The sequence below is a fragment of the Copadichromis virginalis genome, unplaced genomic scaffold (genome assembly GCF_057382275.1).
Source record: "Copadichromis virginalis isolate Kocher_CV1m ecotype Utaka unplaced genomic scaffold, C_Virginalis_male_GT1.1 unmapped_scaffold_1, whole genome shotgun sequence".
NCBI classification, from domain to species: domain Eukaryota; kingdom Metazoa; phylum Chordata; class Actinopteri; order Cichliformes; family Cichlidae; genus Copadichromis; species Copadichromis virginalis.
In genome coordinates, this window is record NW_028188589.1 from 7,010,209 (window position 1) to 7,030,517 (window position 20,309).

Genomic DNA, 20,309 nt, shown 5'->3' on the forward strand with positions numbered 1-20,309 from the left:
CCACTTTTTACTGTCCGTGCAATCAAGCTCCTCTGCAGAGCTAGAAAATATCTTCGAACCAGTTTATGTGTTAGGGGATCCTTTGCAGCTGTGACTGTTGCCTCTGTTTTTGTCCTTTGGTTCCTGGGAGCCTTTTACATTTCCATCAGCAACAAATATCTGAACAGGCTTTATTGTAGGAAATACAGGATTAAATAGTTGTCATTATTTATTAGATGTTGTTAAAGATGATCAGATGTTTGTTTAGTTTAATGCTGTGGCTTCAGTCAGCATCACTGTGCTGTATAGTTTTATTTTTCTGATCCTTCTGTTAAAGTTGCTGAATAAAAGCTGGTTGGTCTGCACCTCACCTCTGCCTCGAGCCTCCTTCTTTAAAGCAGCAGAGGCTCTTCATTCAGGTATCACAGCTCGAGTTGTTCTGCAGGAGACCCAGAGTACTGTCCTTGGTCCATAATGACATTAATCCTCAAAAATAGTTCTGGCATAATAATTGTGCACACAGTGTAAAACTGAAGAAGCTTCTCAGATGAAATGTCTTCAAGAAACTTAAAAAAGTCCAGACACTTTTGTTTCTGAGCTTCTTAATTCAATTCAATTTTATTTATATAAATCACAACAGCAGTCGCCTCAAGGCGCTTTATATTGTACAGTAGATCGCACAATTATAGATACAGAGAAAAACCCAACAATCATATGACCCCCTATGAGCAGCACTTTGGCGACAGTGGGAAGGAAAAACTCCCTTTTAACAGGAAGAAACCTCCAGCAGAACCAGGCTCAGGGAGGGGCGGGGCCATCTGCTGTGATTGGTTTGGGTGAGAGAAGGAAGACAGGATAAAGACATGCTGTGGAAGAGAGACAGATGAACCGCTGAGTGTTGTCCCGTCGAGGTGGCTCTTCTATGTTGTGCATTTATGGCACCAAACCACAAATGCAAAGGAAGAAAGGGTCGAGGCTGATTGGTGTATGTGCCCATGAGTATGAGTGTACACGGGTGTTTCTCTGTGTTAGTGACAGTCTGACAGAAGGCTGCATCCCTCAGCCTCATGTGGGCTGTGTAGCCCCTTTACAACTGCAGTGAGAGCTCAGACCTGTTTCTGGTGGGTGGTGGACTCCTCCAGGGCTTCCCCTGATTCCCCTTCTGCCACAGAAGACTGTGGCCTCAGAAACTCATATCTGCTTTTTGCAAATGAAGCGAACCTGTTGGCTTCATCAGCAGGGGCGGATCTAGAAGGGTGGCATGGGGTGGCAAGTGCCACCCTAAAATGATCCCTTGCCACCCCAAGTGCCACCCCAGTTTTGCATATGACAGTGTTGTTTATTAAAATAAGTTTAACAGTTTGAGCGTAGTTACAGGCAGCAGTGAATATAAATGCTAGAACTGGATATATTCCATAGTGTCCCCCCCTCCACATTAACAAATGGTTCAGCCCATAGCAGGACGGTTTTTTTCTTGTTTTCAGTAGCAAGCGATGCTTATGATTGTGCCAGAGCACATTTTGAACAACACCATGGGAATTTCTGATTTTACACAGGTGGGTGGATGTTACACTGTGGAAATGAAGGAAGGTGAGTGTTATTTTAAATGGTTGTAGAAAATGAAAAAACAGCAGGTGTATTGGCTGCATTTTTAGATAAATAGTTGTATCTGTTTACAAAATGTACAATTTATATTTGCATTTCAAGTTATAAACATTTACCCAACACGTCTGTGGTTTTTTTACAGTAAAAAATACTGCTAGGATTTTAGGTTCTTTGTGTGATTTCAGATCAGTAATAGTTACATTAATAGTAATAGTAATACTAATTCAGTATGTCAGTGAAAAAACAACTAAATTCAGTTGAGCTGAAAAGATACCAAACAAAGCAAGAGGAGGAAAAAATAAAATGAAACAATCTGAGGGTGAAATACAAACGTAAACTCAAAGGAGTCACAAATGTCCGGTTGTGTTTCAGACCTCAGAGGGTGAATCCAACAAATCATGAAAAATGAGGTTTACATGTTTGTTCATGACAGTGCAGATTTCTGACATTTTGTGTCATTTAAGCTGCAACAATGTGACAGTTTTCTAACAAAAACAGTGAAACTTAAGTTAGACTTGTGTTTGTAAATGAAGCGCCCCATGTTGTGTAGCTTTCTGGAGTTTATACTTATTGGGCTACATATGTATTTAATATACAGGCTGTACAGTACATAACATCAAAACTCACATGTTTCATGTAACTAAAGTGTGTAATCATGTGGGTACAGACAATAATTAAGTTATAGACTATATTTATATGAAAAACGTGCATACTTACTGCATTTGAATCATTTTAACCACATGTAACCACCTGCATATGTGTTTGGGGGAAAAAGGCTTTGATTTTGCCACCCTAAGAAAATTTCTCTAGAGCCGCCCCTGACCATTTCACAGGATTTGCATTTAAAGATGCAACAAGACTAAAATGGTTAGGGTCAGGAGGTCAAAGGTCAGAGCTCCTGTGGGTCTGAGGGCGGCCTCACGCTGGAGAAGGATGAAGGAGTCTGACCTGAGCCAGTGTTTGACATGAACACATCAGCACTGCTGTCAGTGAGCCTAACGACAGCCGTTAGCATCATTTCAGTGTTTCAGTCATAAAAACACTTCCTGTCTCTGTGGTGGTTACAGTGACATCATGCAGTTTGTGCTTTGACCTCCAGAGGGCGACAAATCAGCACAGACAGAGAGCTCCATTCAAACTTTGCTGCCATCAGGAATAATTCTTCAAATATAATCATCAGTGTTTGAGCAGTTATGATATCAGGGACAATCTAGACATGTGTGACAATACTGAACATGTCACATGACACACCTCAAACATCATGTGATCCACTCTCAGTCTGCACTTTCATTCATGACTTCAACAGGTTGAAATGAGCTTTGAAGAAACATCAGGTCAGTGCTGAAATATTTAAACGCTGCAGGAAGAACAACAACAAAGTGATGACGGATGTTTGTGCTTCAAACAGGAAAACCAGCAGAAATAAATCACAGCCTGCCAGAGGTTTGGAGTTTCCCAGGTGCACCTGAACGCAGCACAGTGTCCCAATGCTCCTGATTGTCCTCAAACGTCTCTTTGGGTGTTTCCTTCCTGCTCAAAGTTTTCTTTCACTTCCTGAACTTCGTGGAGTGGAGCTTGTTGTTGGTGTGAAGAAACTGTAAGTTTGCTTTGTTTCCTCCTTTAACAGTTTGTCTTTAGGAACTTTACTGTTTGTTCAGCTCGTGTTTGATTTCTTCACACAACAAACTGTGTGTGTTTGTATTTCCGGTCTCTCCATTAAAGTCAGTGTGTAATGTTTCCTGGCTAACATCAGCTGTGTGCAGCTTAGTTCAGCACAAATCTGCCGCTCCATAGTTCACGGTAACGGACTCACAGCTGGACCAACGAGGCCGAGTGTGTCCGCCACTCTGAGCTACGTTCGTGTTTGTGTACTTGTAGTTTGTACTTTGAGTTCACTCAGAGCCCACAGAGGACGCAGCGTACGTGATGACGTCACAGCCCTTTACCTCCTTTACTGTCACTGTGATTAATATTTACACACGAGACACCTGCAGAGCTCTGACGCTAAGCTAGCCACACAGCATGCTAACACTAAGCTAACCTAGAACCCAGAGTGAGGTTAAAGCTGAGTAAACACTGACCCCAGACCAGCACCGTGATAAAGTGAGCTGCTGCTGCTGAACTTGAACAGGTAACAAAGTGATGAGCAGTCAGGCTGCAGGTTTCTACCTGTTCATGTTTCTACAGTAGAATCACTTTGAAGTGTCTTTGTGCTGTTTCATCTTTGATTTGTGTTCATAAACACTCAGAGAAACATCACGTGACCTCATCAGGATCTGTGTTGGTGTGTGGGGCTGTACCTCAGCTTTATGTTGTTACATGCTCATTTGTTCATTTTAACATCAAAGTAATGTTATGAGGAGTAATGAAGTAACGTACTCCATTACTTTTAATCAAAGTGTTCTGTGTAATATGTGTAATAATGACTGTTTTGAGTAATGACCAACACTGATCACAACAAAGAGGAAATGCCTCCAACATGCACAAACATTTGAGCCACAACATGCAGTTAATGTGCACAAATGTCTTTGATATGCTGCTCAGTGATGGTGGTGACTGTCAGAGCAGAGCTACTGAGAATCAATAAGTAATATCAATGATGGGATCAGAATCACTAAATTCTTCTCATCCCTGTCAGTATCATACATGTGCTGTATAATGTGATAAATGTAGAGGTGCTGGCTGTTCTCTCACTCTGCTGTTTAGCTGTAAAGGACGCCTCCCTGCCTTTGTCTCATTCATGACCTTTAATAGTCTCTTCTAACATGCAGAGATCTGTATGATCTGTTTCATAGAGTCTAACCAGCCTGTACAGGTAACAACAACAGTCACTGCATCACTGACACACAAACGTCATCTCTGTCAATAACAACATTCATACATGGAATAAAAACACATCAGTGGATCATTGCTGGAGCTGATGTTTGTGCTCCTGGTGCAAAGGCTCTCAGTTTCCTCCTTGAAATAACATCAGTGGTGGGTCAGCGACATGCTTTCTTTCCCTCTCAGGTTTAAATATCTGGGACTCTCCACCGTTTGGTTTTAGAGCTGAAGAAGCTTCTCTGATGAAACGTCTTCCAGAAACTTAAAGACGGCTCTTTTCTCTCCAAGCTCCTTAGATCACATGACCTGGATGACTGAACCTACAGACATATTGACCTGGTTTCATGGTCACATGACAGGTCAGAGGTCAGCGACTGTAACTCAGTTCCTCCTGTTAATGTGAACTCACTGAGTGTTTGTGGTTTACCTCTCAGACTGACTGAAGATGATGATGGAGGAAGAGGAGGACAGAGCAGAGTCTGCAGGGTCCAGCTGTCCGTCTGTGAGGAGTGACCGGTCCAAAGGTCAAAATCCAGCCTTCAGTGGTGAACCTGGAGCAACGAGGTCAGAGAGCTGAACTCACTGAGTAACAGAAATAATTCTGCACTGACATTATAATCAGTGTTGACTCTGGTTGATTGTCTGACTGTGTTTGTGAGCTGAGAGGAAATGAAAATGAGTTTGTAACAAAAATCAGTTTTGTCCAGTTTCCCTGTAAAAAGCTGAACTCTAATCTAAGAGGATGTTACTGACAGGAAACAGCTGCATTATCTGCAGTCTGTGTGATCACAGCTGCTTCAATCATGTTTGTGTCTGCAGAGGTCAGAGGTCACAGTCTGCAGGGTCCAGCTGTCCGTCTGTGAGGAGTGACCGGTCCAAAGATCACCCTCCAGCCTTCAGTGCTGAACCTGGAGCAACGAGGTCAGAGAGCTGTGATGACTCCTTTACATGTTTGTGTTTCCTGGATAAATATGACCTGAAACATCCTCAGATTGTTACAAAGATTCATTAAAAAGAAAACAATGAAAGAGAAAAGATCCAAATGTTCGACTTGGTCATTTGCTGTTTGAGGACAGTGATGCTCATATCTGTGGGGAAAGTGTGACCTGAGTGGGTTCATGTTTGTCTTTAAAGAACAGAGCTGCTCTGATTCTCTTTGTGTCTGATCTGTTAAACAGTCTGAGAGGTCACACAGAGACCCAGCAGCTAAAGCCTGGATCATACTGGCTGCTGTTACTCCATCAGGACAACACTGAACCACAGTGGTGTGGATGTAGTGGATAAATCCCACCATACTGATGCTCAGAGTTAACCACAGGGAACAAAACCAGATGTTACCTTCAGATTGTGACCTTTGGAGTGGACGATGCAGATTTCAATAGAGAATAAATGTTGTTGTTTTTCAGCTGTGAAGAAAGAATCAAATTTTCTGAACTTAAGAATTTATGATGCTGGAAACAACATGGAGACTATAACACAACATTTCCACTGTGTTCATAGAATGAATGTAAAACTGTCAGACATTCATTAAATATGCAAAATGTCTACAGAAGCATCAGAGGGTCAGACGTGAAGCACTCAGTGATTTTGATCAAATGACTCATCAGTTATTGATCTGTACTACACTGATCTACCACGTTAGTAAAGCTGGTGTTCTGGTGGTGGAGGGAGACTGGGATCATGTTCTGGTTTTGGAGCAGTGATCTGCTGATGGTTCAGTTTGATGAGCTTCTTCAAAATCATCCCTGACATCACCACTGAAAGGACGTCCATGAAAACAGACTGAAAATTACTGATATGTTCACAATCTGAGAGTTTAAAACTTGACAGACTTGATTCAGATGAAGTTATTTGAGCAGAAACTCCTGGATCTTTATCCTGTGTTGATCTAATCCTTCATGGTTCCTCCACAGAGTGGACCAGCAGAGCTCAGAGGGTCCCAGTGGTCAGTCTGCCCAGCAGCATCAAACACAGCTGGACTCCATATTTATGGTCTGTACATGTACAACAACTACTGTTACATCTGTTCTGTTCACAGTCATCTCCATGCTGCTCTTTGGAGACCAGTGGATCGTCAGTGTGTCCAACATGGATCTGATGTTTGGCTCCATGATTTCAGTCTGATTGGCTCATTCATAAATATTCTGTTCCAGCTGCTGGAGGACAACATCATCACTTTTGTGAAGAACGAGCTGAAGAAGATCCAGAAGGTTCTGAGTCCAGATTACCCAGAATGCTTAGAGAGTCAGAGGAGCAGCAGCAGAGAGGCATTTGTGAAGATCACAGTGGACTTCCTGAGGAGAATGAAGCAGGAGGAGCTGGCTGACCGTCTGCAGAGACGTAAGAGGATTTATCTAAAGATTTAAGCTGCTGGATAAATGAACATTTTCCAGAGATGGAAGATGGAGCAACATGTTTTAAAGATTAGTTCTTTTTGGAATTGAGTGTTTATTTTTCTTCTCATTCAGAGCTTCAAGCTGCAGTTTGTCATCGTAACCTTAAATCCACCCTGAAGAAGAAGTTCCAGTGTGTGTTTGAGGGCATCGCTAAAGCAGGAAACCCAACCCTCCTGAATCAGATCTACACAGAGCTCTACATCACAGAGGGAGGGACTGCAGAGGTCAATGATGAACATGAGGTCAGACAGATTGAAACAGCATCCAGGAAACCAGACAGACCAGAAACAACCATCAGACAAGAAGACATCTTTAAAGCCTCACCTGGAAGAGATGAACCAATCAGAACAGTGCTGACAAAGGGAGTGGCTGGCATTGGGAAAACAGTCTTAACACAGAAATACAGCCTGGACTGGGCTGAAGACAAAGCCAACCAGGACATCCAGTTCATATTTCCATTCACTTTCAGAGAGCTGAATGTGCTGAAAGAGGAAAAGTTCAGCTTGGTGGGACTTGTTCATCACTTCTTTACTGAAACCAAAGAAGCAGGAATCTGCAGCTTTGAAGACTTCCAGGTTGTGTTCATCTTTGATGGTCTGGATGAGTGTCGACTTCCTCTGGACTTCCACAAAACTACAATCCTAACTGACCCTAGAAAGTCCACCTCAGTGGATGTGCTGCTGATAAACCTCATCAGGGGGAAACTGCTTCCCTCTGCTCGCCTCTGGATAACCACACGACCTGCAGCAGCCAATCAGATCCCTCCTGACTGTGTTGGCATGGTGACAGAGGTCAGAGGGTTCACTGACCCACAGAAGGAGGAGTACTTCAGGAAGAGATTCAGAGATGAGGAGCAGGCCAGCAGGATCATCTCCCACATCAAGACATCACGAAGCCTCCACATCATGTGTCACATCCCAGTCTTCTGCTGGATCACTGCTACAGTTCTGGAGGATGTGCTGGAAACCAGAGAGGGAGGACAGCTGCCCAACACCCTGACTGAGATGTACATCCACTTCCTGGTGGTTCAGGCCAAAGTGAAGAAGGTCAAGTATGATGGAGGAGCTGAGACAGATCCACACTGGAGTCCAGAGAGCAGGAAGATGATGGAGTCTCTGGGAAAACTGGCTTTTGATCAGCTGCAGAAAGGAAACCTGATCTTCTATGAATCAGACCTGACAGAGTGTGGCATCGATATCAGAGCAGCCTCAGTGTACTCAGGAGTGTTCACACAGATCTTTAAAGAGGAGAGAGGACTGTACCAGGACAAGGTGTTCTGCTTCATCCATCTGAGTGTTCAGGAGTTTCTGGCTGCTCTTCATGTCCATCGGACCTTCATCAACTCTGGACTCAATCTGCTGGAAGAACAACAAACAACCTCTACATGGTCTAAACTATTTAACAAACTAAAACTTCAATCTCTCCACCAGAGTGCTGTGAACAAGGCCTTACGGAGTCCAAATGGACACCTGGACTTGTTCCTCCGCTTCCTCCTGGGTCTTTCACTGCAGACCAATCAGACTCTCCTACGAGGTCTGCTGACACAGACAGGAAGTAGCTCACAGACCAATCAGGAAACAGTTCAGTACATCAAGGAGAAGCTCAGTGAGAATCTGTCTGCAGAGAAAAGCATCAATCTGTTCCACTGTCTGAATGAACTGGATGATCGTTCTCTAGTGGAGAAGATCCAACAGTCCCTGAGATCAGGAAGTCTCTCCACAGATAAACTGTCTCCTGCTCAGTGGTCAGCTCTGGTCTTCATCTTACTGTCATCAGAAGAAGATCTGGATGTGTTTGACCTGAAGAAATACTCTGCTTCAGAGGAGGCTCTTCTGAGGCTGCTGCCAGTGGTCAAAGCCTCCAACAAAGCTCTGTGAGTACATTTGTACTCATGTCTTTACTTTTAACATCCAACTGTGTCAGTAATTTATTTCACCAGGTTTTCTGTCTTTGTATGAATTTGTATCCTAAAGTTTTGGGATTTCTCCAATACAACTGTGACCTCTTTGATGCCTCCAGAACTCGAGACGCTGGATTCACCATAAACTCTGATCATCACTGCTGCTGTTATGTTATCAGTCTTTGTTTAAACACTTAGGCTGCATGTGCCTGATGTTGTGATACTTTATATTCACATGCATGCTCCTAGATACATTTCTACTGCAGGTCTATTTTAGTCACAAATGTTGGTGAAACACTTGCTTTTACATGCATGGTGGGTCCTGCATTAAAGAAAGCATTTGAATTACTCAGTGAATCCTGGCAGCCAGAGAAACGTCCTTAGTTCCACTTTAAACTAAACTCTGCTTCGGTCTTCCACAGTGTGTTTGTTGTTTCTTTGTTGTTGTTGGCCTGCTCTCTCCTCTCACTCCAATCTGGTTGCAGCAGATGTTTGTCCCTCCCTGAACCTGCAGACTTGGGTGCAGCACCTCAGTTCATCTTCAGTCTGAAACCAGCTGTTGTAGCTATATCCCCTCAAGCACACCTTCCCTGGTCATCTCTGCTGTGGTTGCTATAAAATTCAATCTTGATTTAAAAAAAAGAACAAAAAACCTCAAGTCAGACTTGATGCCATTTGTTGGCAGCATGGTGCCTGTTTGTCTTTGATGATAAACTGCAGCACAGTCTAAAGCAAACCTTCTGACTTTATTGACTTTATGCATGTATATATTCTTCCTGTTCACCTTGGACACACAACAGCTCTGTTTGTTGTGATTGGATCTAGAACAGCCAACATATCCTAATCTAGATGATTTCTAAGGTGGTATCTGGGAGGAAAAGTTAAAATCAGCTTGGATGGCCTGTACTGTATGATGGCCTTGGTTGCACCACATTGATGGCCATGCAGGGTGGTTCACTACTTGGGCAAGAAGACCGAGGAGTGAGCCACACTTGGTCAAAGCTTGGTCATTCAAGCTCACTGTTTTCCCCTTGTTGGTTGATGATAGTATTTTTTTTTTTGACTTATAGTCATCATTGTCTCCAAATTAACTCACACACTGCTGACTGCTGTAGCTTACCTGGCTGAGCAGGTGACCCATGTACTGAAGGTTAGAGTCGTGACTCCAGGGCCTGGTTTGAGTCTGCCCAAGACCATTTCCTGTGTGTTATTCTCCTCACTTCTCCCTCCCTTCCTGTCTTCTCTGTCCTATACAGTGAAGACAAAAGGCCTCAAGTTCTGAAAACTCTTCCCCTTCATCATCTTACATCTCTCTCATCTAAAATCTCCAGTATTCTCTGAGTAGAGAATCTTTTCACAATCTTGAATGATAAGGATCCAAGTGGGTAAAGTTGTTTATTTGTTGTGTTCCTATTTGCAGCTGGGATAGATTAATAAAAACTATCGGCTGCCCAAATTACATCCAGTTTAGAAGACAAACATTGAGTGAAGTGTTTGTTTCATCATCCTTCACAACTCATCAACCAGGTGTCACAAACTTCAGCAGAACAGTACAAAGCATGTCATACTGGATGGCTGCAACAACCAGAGTTTTACCTACCTTTGGTATTTCTTGACAGCATGAGCGTAATATTTACTGAACAGAGTCGTCTTCTGTAATCTTTTCAGATTCAGATTCAGAACACTGTATTTATTTTCAAGGGGCAATTAGGATACTGACCTTGCCAACCGTACATACAATACACAAACATCACATTGGGGAGACGGGTCAGGCTAGGTAGCTGGCCGGTCAGCCGCTAGAGCAGCGACCTGGAACCGAACAGCAGAAAATGCACAACATCAGGAAAGATGAGGAGAAAAAAGAACTCCCCCCAGACTGAGCTCCAACAGGGAGATCAGTTTGACAACAGACAAAAAAAATGACCTTAGCGCAGAGCACATGAAAACTCTTAATGCACCATAGAAACACATGACAAGCAACAGGGATGGGTAAAAGGTGAGAGACAGCCGGTGTAGACAGCGCACCCGGGCCTGCAGCATTTGCGCTGGTCCCCTCGACCCACCGTCTGCACCGGGAGGGGATAAGCATGCTTAGGATGGGAAGGAACAGTCTAAACACCGTCTGTTATCAGGGTGAGATTTGTTATGTTCAGCTCCAGCCTTGAGACCACAACTGGCACCGGTATGTTAGCCGCATGAATTGATGGTGGCTTTCTTTGGTGCGAACAACTGCATGTCAATTTCACAGCTGATCTAACAGTCCGTCACTCGTCTCTCAATCTCCCGTTGGAGAGCCACGAGCTTCTCCGAGAGGTTATTGGTTTTGCGCTCAAAGAGCAAAGTCTGAGAACTCATGACCACCATGAGCTTCTTCAAGATCTTATCCGTTCTGCGTTCAATGAGCCCATTTTGAGAACTCACGACCCGTCTCATTGTTTCAGTCACAGCGGGCAGCCTTGTGGGGGTTTGAACAGCTGGTTCCGCTTTCTTTAATCGTCAATAAGCCAGGGCCAAGCCAGCTCAGATCAACAAGAACCCTTTGCTGCTGTGAATGTCCGTGCTGCTATATTTCAGGATCAGGCTCTAAATGTACAAATGGATCTGAGAAGATTTCCAATCATGTTTCTACTAGATTTACAGTTTGTTTTCATGTCTTCTGACTCAGATGGTGGAGCAGGTGGAGCTTGCAAGGAGTAAGTGCTGCTATAGAAGAAGAGTTGTGTTTTAATGAAGCTATTTAGTTAACCAATAATTGTATTGCATGCTGGCATTAAAAATGTTTCATTTTACTGATTTAATTGTTTGTTTGTTTTCTTCCAGACTGAGTGGCTGTAACCTCTCAGAGAGAAGCTGTGATGCTCTGTCCTCAGTTCTCAACTCCCAGTCCTCTAGTCTGAAAGAGCTGGACCTGAGTAACAATGACCTGCGGGATTCAGGAGTAAAGCTTCTGTCTGCTGCACTGCAGAGTCCACATTGTACACTGGAAACTCTCAGGTCAGGATCCAAACATATCATTAAATGATATTATTGTATAAACAACCAAGCTTTATAGAATTGGCAGGTGAACTTTTCTTTATCTTTGGATTGCTTAGGAGATTCTTAATTACTGTCTGAAGATTTTTTTACAGTCACATATTTTGTTTTAATGGTCAAACAGAATTATTGTTCAGTTCAATGAGCAGGTAGCTGTGAGATTCATAATAATGAGGTATATTTGTATTAAAGATGACTAAACTTGAACAGTAGCTGTGAGTTACTTTGTTTACTCATGTGTGCTGATGTTGTGAGTAATTTAAAGCTGAAGTAAACTTGTAATGAGTTTAATAGAGTTTCTAAAGTAAGTGTACTTGGAGATATTTATGTGTTTACTAAAGTCCAGGAGCAGGAGGCTGTGTGTAGCATAGAGGAACCCAGACCTCAGCTTTGTCTCCTGGTTTCTGTTGCTGCTGTTACAGTTTCCCCTCATCGTTCCTTCAACAGTCTCCTCACTGTAACAAATCAAAGTGTTACTGTATAGATTCACGTCTGAATGTTGCCATGTGCTATTAAAACTGAAAGCGATGTTTCATACACCCACGTGGTTCAGTCACACAGTAACTGATGGTAAATAATGTTTGTGTTGAGCACATCGTACAGGTCAGCTGCTCCACACAGATCTCAGGTTTACATGCTGGAACAGTTTGTGATCATGAAGGATAAACCTCACTTCCTCTTTGTTTCATACAGATGTGACATGAACAATAACACATTCATGAAATCCTTTTAGGAACACAAACACTATTGTAGCTGGAGAATATATTTGAATGTAGGATAATGTAGGGGATCATAAACAACAGTAAGAACTAACCACCACCTCACCATTTGGGTTGGTAGCTGCATGTTGACGGACAAAGTGTGGACTTTATACAAGTTTTTAAGTTGTGTTGATCGGCCACGTAAAACCAGAGTTATGATAAAATATCTGCAATGTTTGGTTTTCTTCCTGAATACTATCGTTTTTTATAACAACGATAGTATTCAGTATTTATTGCAACAAACTTTGTTGTTTGCAAAACTCAGTTACTTTTTTGAAGAAGTAACTATATAATTAATTGCCCAACATTGGTCATTATATCCTGTATTTTGCAGACAGAGTTACAGACTCTCTCCCAGACCACAGACTCATAATACAAGTCAGAGCTTTATAAGAATAGAAAAAATAAAGTTGTGTTTTAAAAATTGGAGTTCAAGTTATTTTTACTTCATATAGTGTTAACATGCTACAGGTCATGAACAAGGTTGTTTTTAATTTTCATTGTAAGTGGGCTAAAGCAGTTAATTAAAAGTAGTCTAACATAAATGTAAATGCCGTAATTTGATTACTTTAATAAACCATGTAACTTGGATGGATAAGATGCTGGCGTGACCACAGTGCACACGTCTGCTGTTGCTCACAGAGGTCCAAGGGACGCTCAGGGAGTTTGTGTGTTCGCTCAGACACATGAAACATTAGAGGGAACATTGGCGGTGACTGGCAGGGAAAAGGGGATTGATAAGACTTACTGTAAATATAATTATGTATGTATTGAAAAAGGAACAACTAAAATGTTCCAGCTGAAAAATGAAATCAGTTTCAGTTTATGAGCTCTGTTTGTTTTCTTTACAATTCCAACCTTTTATTTTGAAATGAGCTGCTCGTTCCTGTTTAGAGTTGATGAGCTGATGTGGGTGAGAGGACTCAGGCAGCCTGACAGAGTTCATGTCCAGGTCTTCCCTGCTTGTCCTGATACACATAAACATGAGTATCCTTGCAGGTCAGATCTCATCAGTCACACCTGTTCGTGCAGCTCTCCTCTAGATTGTACTGCTTGTTAAACTAGGATGATTTTAGGAGCCTGGACCGCAGATCTAAGGGAAGATATGACTTGGAAAGACTAAACCAACCTATTAGAGGTGTTCGCACTAACATAGATTAATACTCAGATTTACACCTTTAGTGTCTCACAAAGGGTTGAAAAGTGAATGTGCACAGGGAGGTTGGTGGTGAGACGGGCACTTCCAGCACTGTAGATGTGATCCAGCTCAGTGTTCATGGAAATAATCCGGAGAGCAGGATTCCTTGATGAATGTCACATCTTCTTAAAGTTATAATCCACAGGGAAAACTGTGAAACTGTCGATCTGATATCTACTCAACCAATCAGGTGTTTACATGCCCTTCACTGATCTCCAGCCCCACCTTATTATCAGTTTCTCTCTTTTACATCTGAATTATCTTCACTTCACATTTCAGTCAGTTCAGATTTCATTAGCACGTTCACTTTAGCATAATCCATTTTAATCCAAACACCTTTCTCTTTAAACTCTGTTTGTCAGTCACAGTATATCCAGTACAATCCTCTTTTTCACTGCGTCACACACATTCAGAGATCAGAGTGTCCTGTGTGTGCTCTCATTCACTCACACTCACTCTCATATGGCTGAAGTCTGTTTGTACACAGGCTGTCAGCTGGCCTGAGTTAGGCCTGTCTCTAAAATCATTATTTTATTACTTTTATTCTGATTCATCAAAGCCAAACTCAAACATATTTATATTTACTGATTATGTTCTCATCAATAATTAACAGTCAGTACATTCAGATATGAATCATAATTCAGTGTTTAACATATTATCACAGATGGACTGCACAGGAGATCTCCTTTATGAAGAAACTGTGAAAGTTTGTCCAACAGTGGGAAACATTTCAGAGAACATCTCAGAGAATATCTGTGAAGCAGAAACTAAACATAATAATAGAAGAAAAGCCAAATAATGATCCAAATCCTGCTCTGAGACTATCAGACAGTAAAGGCTTCCAAAGACTGCTCACCTCTCAGACTTACTTAAAGATGCTGGTGCTGTCCACAGATCAGCTGACCTGCTGGGTCTCCATGATCAGCTTTGTTTCTTGGAGATAAAGGCTGAAGCCTTTAGAGCTTCAGTTCTCCAGAGCAGCAGGATGTCTGAGGTCCGCAGAAACACAAAAACACAGCAGCTAAAAATAGTTGTTCAAAGAAAACGAGGTGGGAGCTGCTGATTCCTGAGCTTTGATACTGGATTAGCTTCAGTAGTTATTCCAATCACTGCTGTAGGAGCTGCATTTAGTCACAGCTGACTGTCTTCTTTGAACAATCACAATGACTACTGTTCTAAAAAACAAGCACACAAAGAACCAATGAGAGTGTAGAACATGATAAAGAGCTCCTGTGATGGTGGCAAAGAAATGAGCAGCAGACGGCCGTCTACATGTTGTAGTGGTTTACAGTCACCAGGGGGCGCCGTCACGGCCACTCAGTCAGTGGGCTGCTCTGCTTGTGCTGTTGTTGGTGAAGCTGAAGTGAAAGCGAATGTTAAAACAATGAAAAGTGTCCACTGCAGCCTCCATCTGAGCTTGTCATGTTCTTCTTCTTTGATCCTTCGTGTTTGTGCTGAACACTACTGTCGCTCTCTTCCCTGTTCCCGCCCACTTTCTAACCAATCAGCATTGGAGCGTGCACAGCGTCGTCCACACTGAGCTTTGTTGTGAGCGCATGGACTCGTCTGCAGAACATTTGTATGGGCTCCAAAATGTGGTCATAAATATTTTGTACTTGTAAATCAGGATTTGTATGTGTAAAAAGAATTTGTGTGTGCGTGAAAAAGATTTGTGTGTGCGTGAAAAAAACTTTGTATGTGTAAAAAAGATTTGTGTGTGGACTTAGCCAAAAAAAAAACCCTGCAAGTTACAAGTACGAATTTTGACCCTATTTTTCTTCCTTTCATCTGATTGGTCAATGTCATGTCAATCACAAATGTAACTATCCAATCAGAGAACAGATGGGTTTGGCTGTCGGAGGGGCACTTTTTTGACCTGACGTTCCCGTCACAAGTGTCTTCTAAGTGAAGCTACCAGGTTCAGGTCCAGCTCTGTTTATCTGGAGCTGCAGTAAATGATCCGTCCTCACAAAGCAACACAGACACCAGATATGCAAACACAGCATCATACAACACAACCAAGAGATCCAAAGAATTATCTCTGCATTTCTGTGGCTGATGCTGCTGGAACGAAGCTGTTTGAAACCTTGTTGTTCTGCACTTTGGGACCTGAAGAGGAACCTGAACCTCTGTGCAGAGGGTTCAACTCTGAGGATTCCTGTTCAGTTTTTTTTTATTTCACACGGCAAAACTTGACAACTTTATGATAAATGTACGACTTCAATGTGAAAAATTCATTTTTTTCTCTTGTTTGTTTGAAGCTGCTTCCTGTTGGCTTCAGCTGTTTGGAGTTTCCATTTTCTAAACTTCTACATTCTGAACCTTCTTCAGCTCTGAACAGATGATGAAACACTGAATGATTTCAAGCTCACACTTTGTCTAATAAACTTACATCTTTCATTCTTTATACAGATTGTGGGGCTGTGGTTTGTCAAAGATCAGCTGTGATTATCTGGCAGCAGCTCTGAAGTCCAACCCCTCATATCCCAGAGTGCTGGACCTGAGTGGAACCTACAACAACCTGCAGGTTTCAGGAGTGAAGCAGCTGTGTGTTCTTCTGGAGAATCCACGATGTCGATTTGAAACTCTGAGGTTAGTCACATGTTTTAGTTGTGCTGAGATGAATATGATGTGAAAGTTGTGCTGACACTGTGGATCAGTAGGCCCACACACCTCTATACAGGAAGTCTGGTTCTACTCTTTGTAGAACTTCTGATCCCTGATCCTCTGAGTCTGACTCAGTAGATAATGCAGAGTTCTGAGCTGATGTGGGTGAGAGGACTCAGGCAGCCTGACAGAGTTGATGTCCAGGTCCCTGTTTCAGGAAGCCGGTTTGGAAAACTCAGAGTGAAAAACGATACGCAGGGTTGAGTAACCCCGAACTGTCCAACTCGGAATATTCGGTTTCAGAAAGGCTGATAACAATTAGTTCAGTCAACGCGGAGTTGCTTTAACCCCAAGTGAAGCGCGCGGACGAGGATACATAAAGCCCTGATAAGCGGAGCACAGATTAAGCGAGTCACCATGGAGACGGAGGGAAAGAAGGCGCGGTCAATGTATTTCACAGCGCTTGAGGCCGAAATTCTGATGGCAGCATATGCCGATAACATGCAAATTCTGCGGAAAAAAGTAACACAGCCACAGCTGCAAAAGAAAGAGAGCATGCATGGCAAAACATAGCCGACAGAGTCAATGCGTGAGTGTTAATATAAACATTGATCTAGCGATTTCCACCCATTTAACACGTTATTTTATCATATGTTATTTTATTTGTTATTTTATACATTTTATTTTGTGATGTGATGTGAGCGCAGGTGCAACCCAACAGGCCCCAAACGTTCCTGGCAGCAAGTAAAAATGAAATATAAAAATATAGTCCAAACAGGTAAGGTGTAATTGTATTATGAGCCATAGTGCTTGGTCTGTTTGTCCCATGTAAATCAATTGCAGTTAGAGGCTACATTAATTTTCTTTCTGTAAGCACTTATTGAAATTATCTGAGCACATTACAAGTACATATTTGCTTACTCTGTATGCTCAAATGTGACCCGTTATAGCCAACAGAAAAAAAGCGGAGGCCCGAAAAACAGGTGGGGGTCCTCCACCACCACCACTCACAGAGGCTGAGCAGTTGCCCTCAGCCAAAACAGTGGGCGCCCTGTGGCCGAAGGCATCTCTGCGGGGACATCCTCTGAGTCAATAACCCCGCAAGACACAAGTGCCTACATAAGGGGTAAATTCAAAATAATACATGATGTGCATACATCCTTTCTTCACAGTCACCTTTGCAGTGCTGCTCATTCATTTGATAAACTCTTTACCATAATGGATTATTTTGTAGTGAAGTTATTTTCCTACTGATTTTGCCTTCCCTCAGTCTTGGTTGTCTTTGAGAGCATAATGACAATGAAGTGTAAGGTGATTGGTATGTTTGTTAATTGCCATTTGGTCCCTTGTAAGTTATAAGTGACCTGTATAAACCTCATATTCTATCAGTTGATGGTGGTGGTGTACTGCATCTGGTGCAGCCTCCTGTTGAGCCAGACCAACATGCAGTTGTGAGTAATACTCCACAGATTATATGAGTTTACAGTAGAACAGCAATGTTGTCTATTTCTTTACTACAGGAAAATAATGAAGAAACATTGACAGCTGTTACAGAGGAGGAAGCAACAGAGACACTTTATGAGGTTTACATCTTTTAATACTTTGTGTACAGGAAACACAGGCGACCAATAAAGCCAGTTGAACAAAAAATCTGTTTATTCGTCTTTCAACATGTTGAGGTGATGGGTCAAAAGAAATGATTGTGACATATGGTGTCTCTGACTGCGCTTCCATCTTGTATGTCCGTGGGAGGGTCAGGATGTTCATGGTTTGGATCACTGCTGATGTTTGGTTCAGAAGGACAGTGTTCTCCTCTAATTGTGGCAATGTTGTGAAGAATCACACATGCCACAATAATGTCACATGCCCTTTCTGGGGTGACCCTGAGTCTTTGCAGGCACTGGAACCGGGCCTTAAGCATTCCGATAGTCATTTCAATTCTGGCTCTTGTCCTGCAATTAGCCAGATTATATCGCTGCTGTGGGCCCGGTTCAGGGTCAGGGTAAGGGGTAAGCAAATAGGGTAAACATGGATACCCCCTATCACCAAGCAAGTAGCCAGTGAACTCTCCTAAGACAGAAGGATACACTTCAGTTCAAATGTCCCTGAAGCAATTGGTCTTTATATATTTTAAAGTATTCTCAACTCACCATGTCCAAATTTTGTGCTCAGTGTACATTCACGGAATATTTGTGAGTCATGGACAGAGCCTGGCCACTTGGCTTCCACATTTGTGATAATGTTGGCAGCATCATATATGATCTTCACAGTGCAGAGAACACAAATTAGCATCCATTACTATAATGAAATAATTTGTTAGTCTGAAATGCTACAGGGAACTATGTACCTGTACATTAATGCTGTGGAAAGACTTCCTGTTCACATAGTCTCCTTCATTTACTGGAGGAGCAATGATTGGAATGTGAGTGCCATCTGTACAGCCAATCACGCCTGGGAACCCTGAAAATAAATGTGCAATTTAAGTAGTAGTCCAAGTATCACCACATCATACATTAAGTTTTGGTCATCCTGATACCTGCAATTTTGTGGAATCCCTCTTTGATAAATCTTGTGGGTCTATGACCGGGGAACACCACAGACGAGTGCAGGAGACGTTTCAGTGCAACTGTAACATTCCTGACTGCCAGACAGACGGTAGCCTTGGAAACGTGCTCAGCGTCACCAATATTATACAGAAAGCTCCCGTTTGCAAAAAAATGAAGTGCGATACAAATAATATGTACAGAACTGAGAGAATGTCTGCGATGTGTCACATGCGTAATATATGGCCTGAGGATGTTATCCAAATAACTTAGAGATTGTGCTGAGAAACGGTAACGTTCACACAGAAAATCATCAGGAAATGATAAAATGTCCAAACGCGCTCTGATCACTCTCTCCCGGCGGTGAGCTCTGCGGAGAATTTGGGCTTCACGATCTACTGGCTCTTCAAGGAAGTGGCACGCCATGTCCGACACTTCCTACTGTCAGGTTTCCGACAAAGGGGCGGAGACAGTCAGGGTTAGTTGTAGTAAACCTGCTAGGGGGCAGGTTAGCTTCACGGAGTGTGTCGTCATAGTGACTCACTGAGGCTTCATCTGAACTCGCTTTGTGAAACCGAAAACCCAGAGTTTTCGTTAACTCAGGGTATACTTACTCAGTTTTTCCACTAAACCGGCTTCCTGAAACAGGGCCCAGGTCTTCCCTGCTTGTCCTGATACATAAACATGAGTATCCTTGCAGGTCAGATCTCATCAGTCACACCTGGTAGTGCAGTTCTCCTCTAGATTGTACTGCTTGTTAAACTAGGATGATTTTAGGAGCCTGGACCGCAGATCTAAGGGAAGATATGACTTGGAAAGACTAAACCAACCTATTAGAGGTGTTCGCACTAACACAGATTAATCCTCAGATCTACACCTTTAGTGTCTCACAAAGGGTTGAAAAGTGAATGTGCACAGAGAGGTTGGTGGTGAGACGGGCACTTCCAGCACTGTAGATGTGATCCAGCTCAGTGTTCGTGGAAATAATCCGGAGAGCAGGATTCCTTGATGAATGTCACATCTTCTTAAAGTTATAATCCACAGGGAAAACTGTGAAACCGTCGATCTGATATCTAGTCAACCAATCAGGTGTTTACATGCCCTTCAGGGCTTTCAGAGGGGGCAACACAGAGGAGGTGAGGAAGACCCAGGTGTTACTAAAGGACAAGATCAGAGAGGCTAAGGACAATTACAGGAGGAAGCTGGAGTGGAAACTCCAGCAGAACAGCATGAGAGAGGTGTGGAGGGGCATGAAGACCATCACTGGATTCAGGCCAACCAACAGCAGGGGAGCTGAGGGAGGTGAGAATAGAGCCAATGAGTTGAATCTGTTTTTCAATAGATTCGACACCACAGTGTCTGCTCCCACCCCCACAACCTCACCTGTAGTCAGCCTGGAATCCAGAGCCACACCACTGTGCCAGCCTCTCTCTTCACATGTTGCCTCCTGTGAGATTCCTGACA

The 20,309-nt window shown here is 42.8% G+C and overlaps 1 protein-coding gene across 1 annotated transcript in view; it reads left to right on the forward strand.

Moving 5' to 3' along the window:
- The window catches only part of LOC146679695 (NACHT, LRR and PYD domains-containing protein 3-like), a 43,035-nt gene that overhangs the window by 755 nt on the left and 21,971 nt on the right, over positions 1-20,309 (forward strand). Inside the window, exons 2-6 of the mRNA XM_085450416.1 lie at positions 6,321-6,399; positions 6,561-6,747; positions 6,876-8,676; positions 11,524-11,697; positions 16,108-16,287. Of these exons, the coding sequence (XP_085306542.1) occupies positions 6,321-6,399; positions 6,561-6,747; positions 6,876-8,676; positions 11,524-11,697; positions 16,108-16,287 (2,421 nt within the window). The remainder of the gene's footprint in view (positions 1-6,320; positions 6,400-6,560; positions 6,748-6,875; positions 8,677-11,523; positions 11,698-16,107; positions 16,288-20,309) is intronic.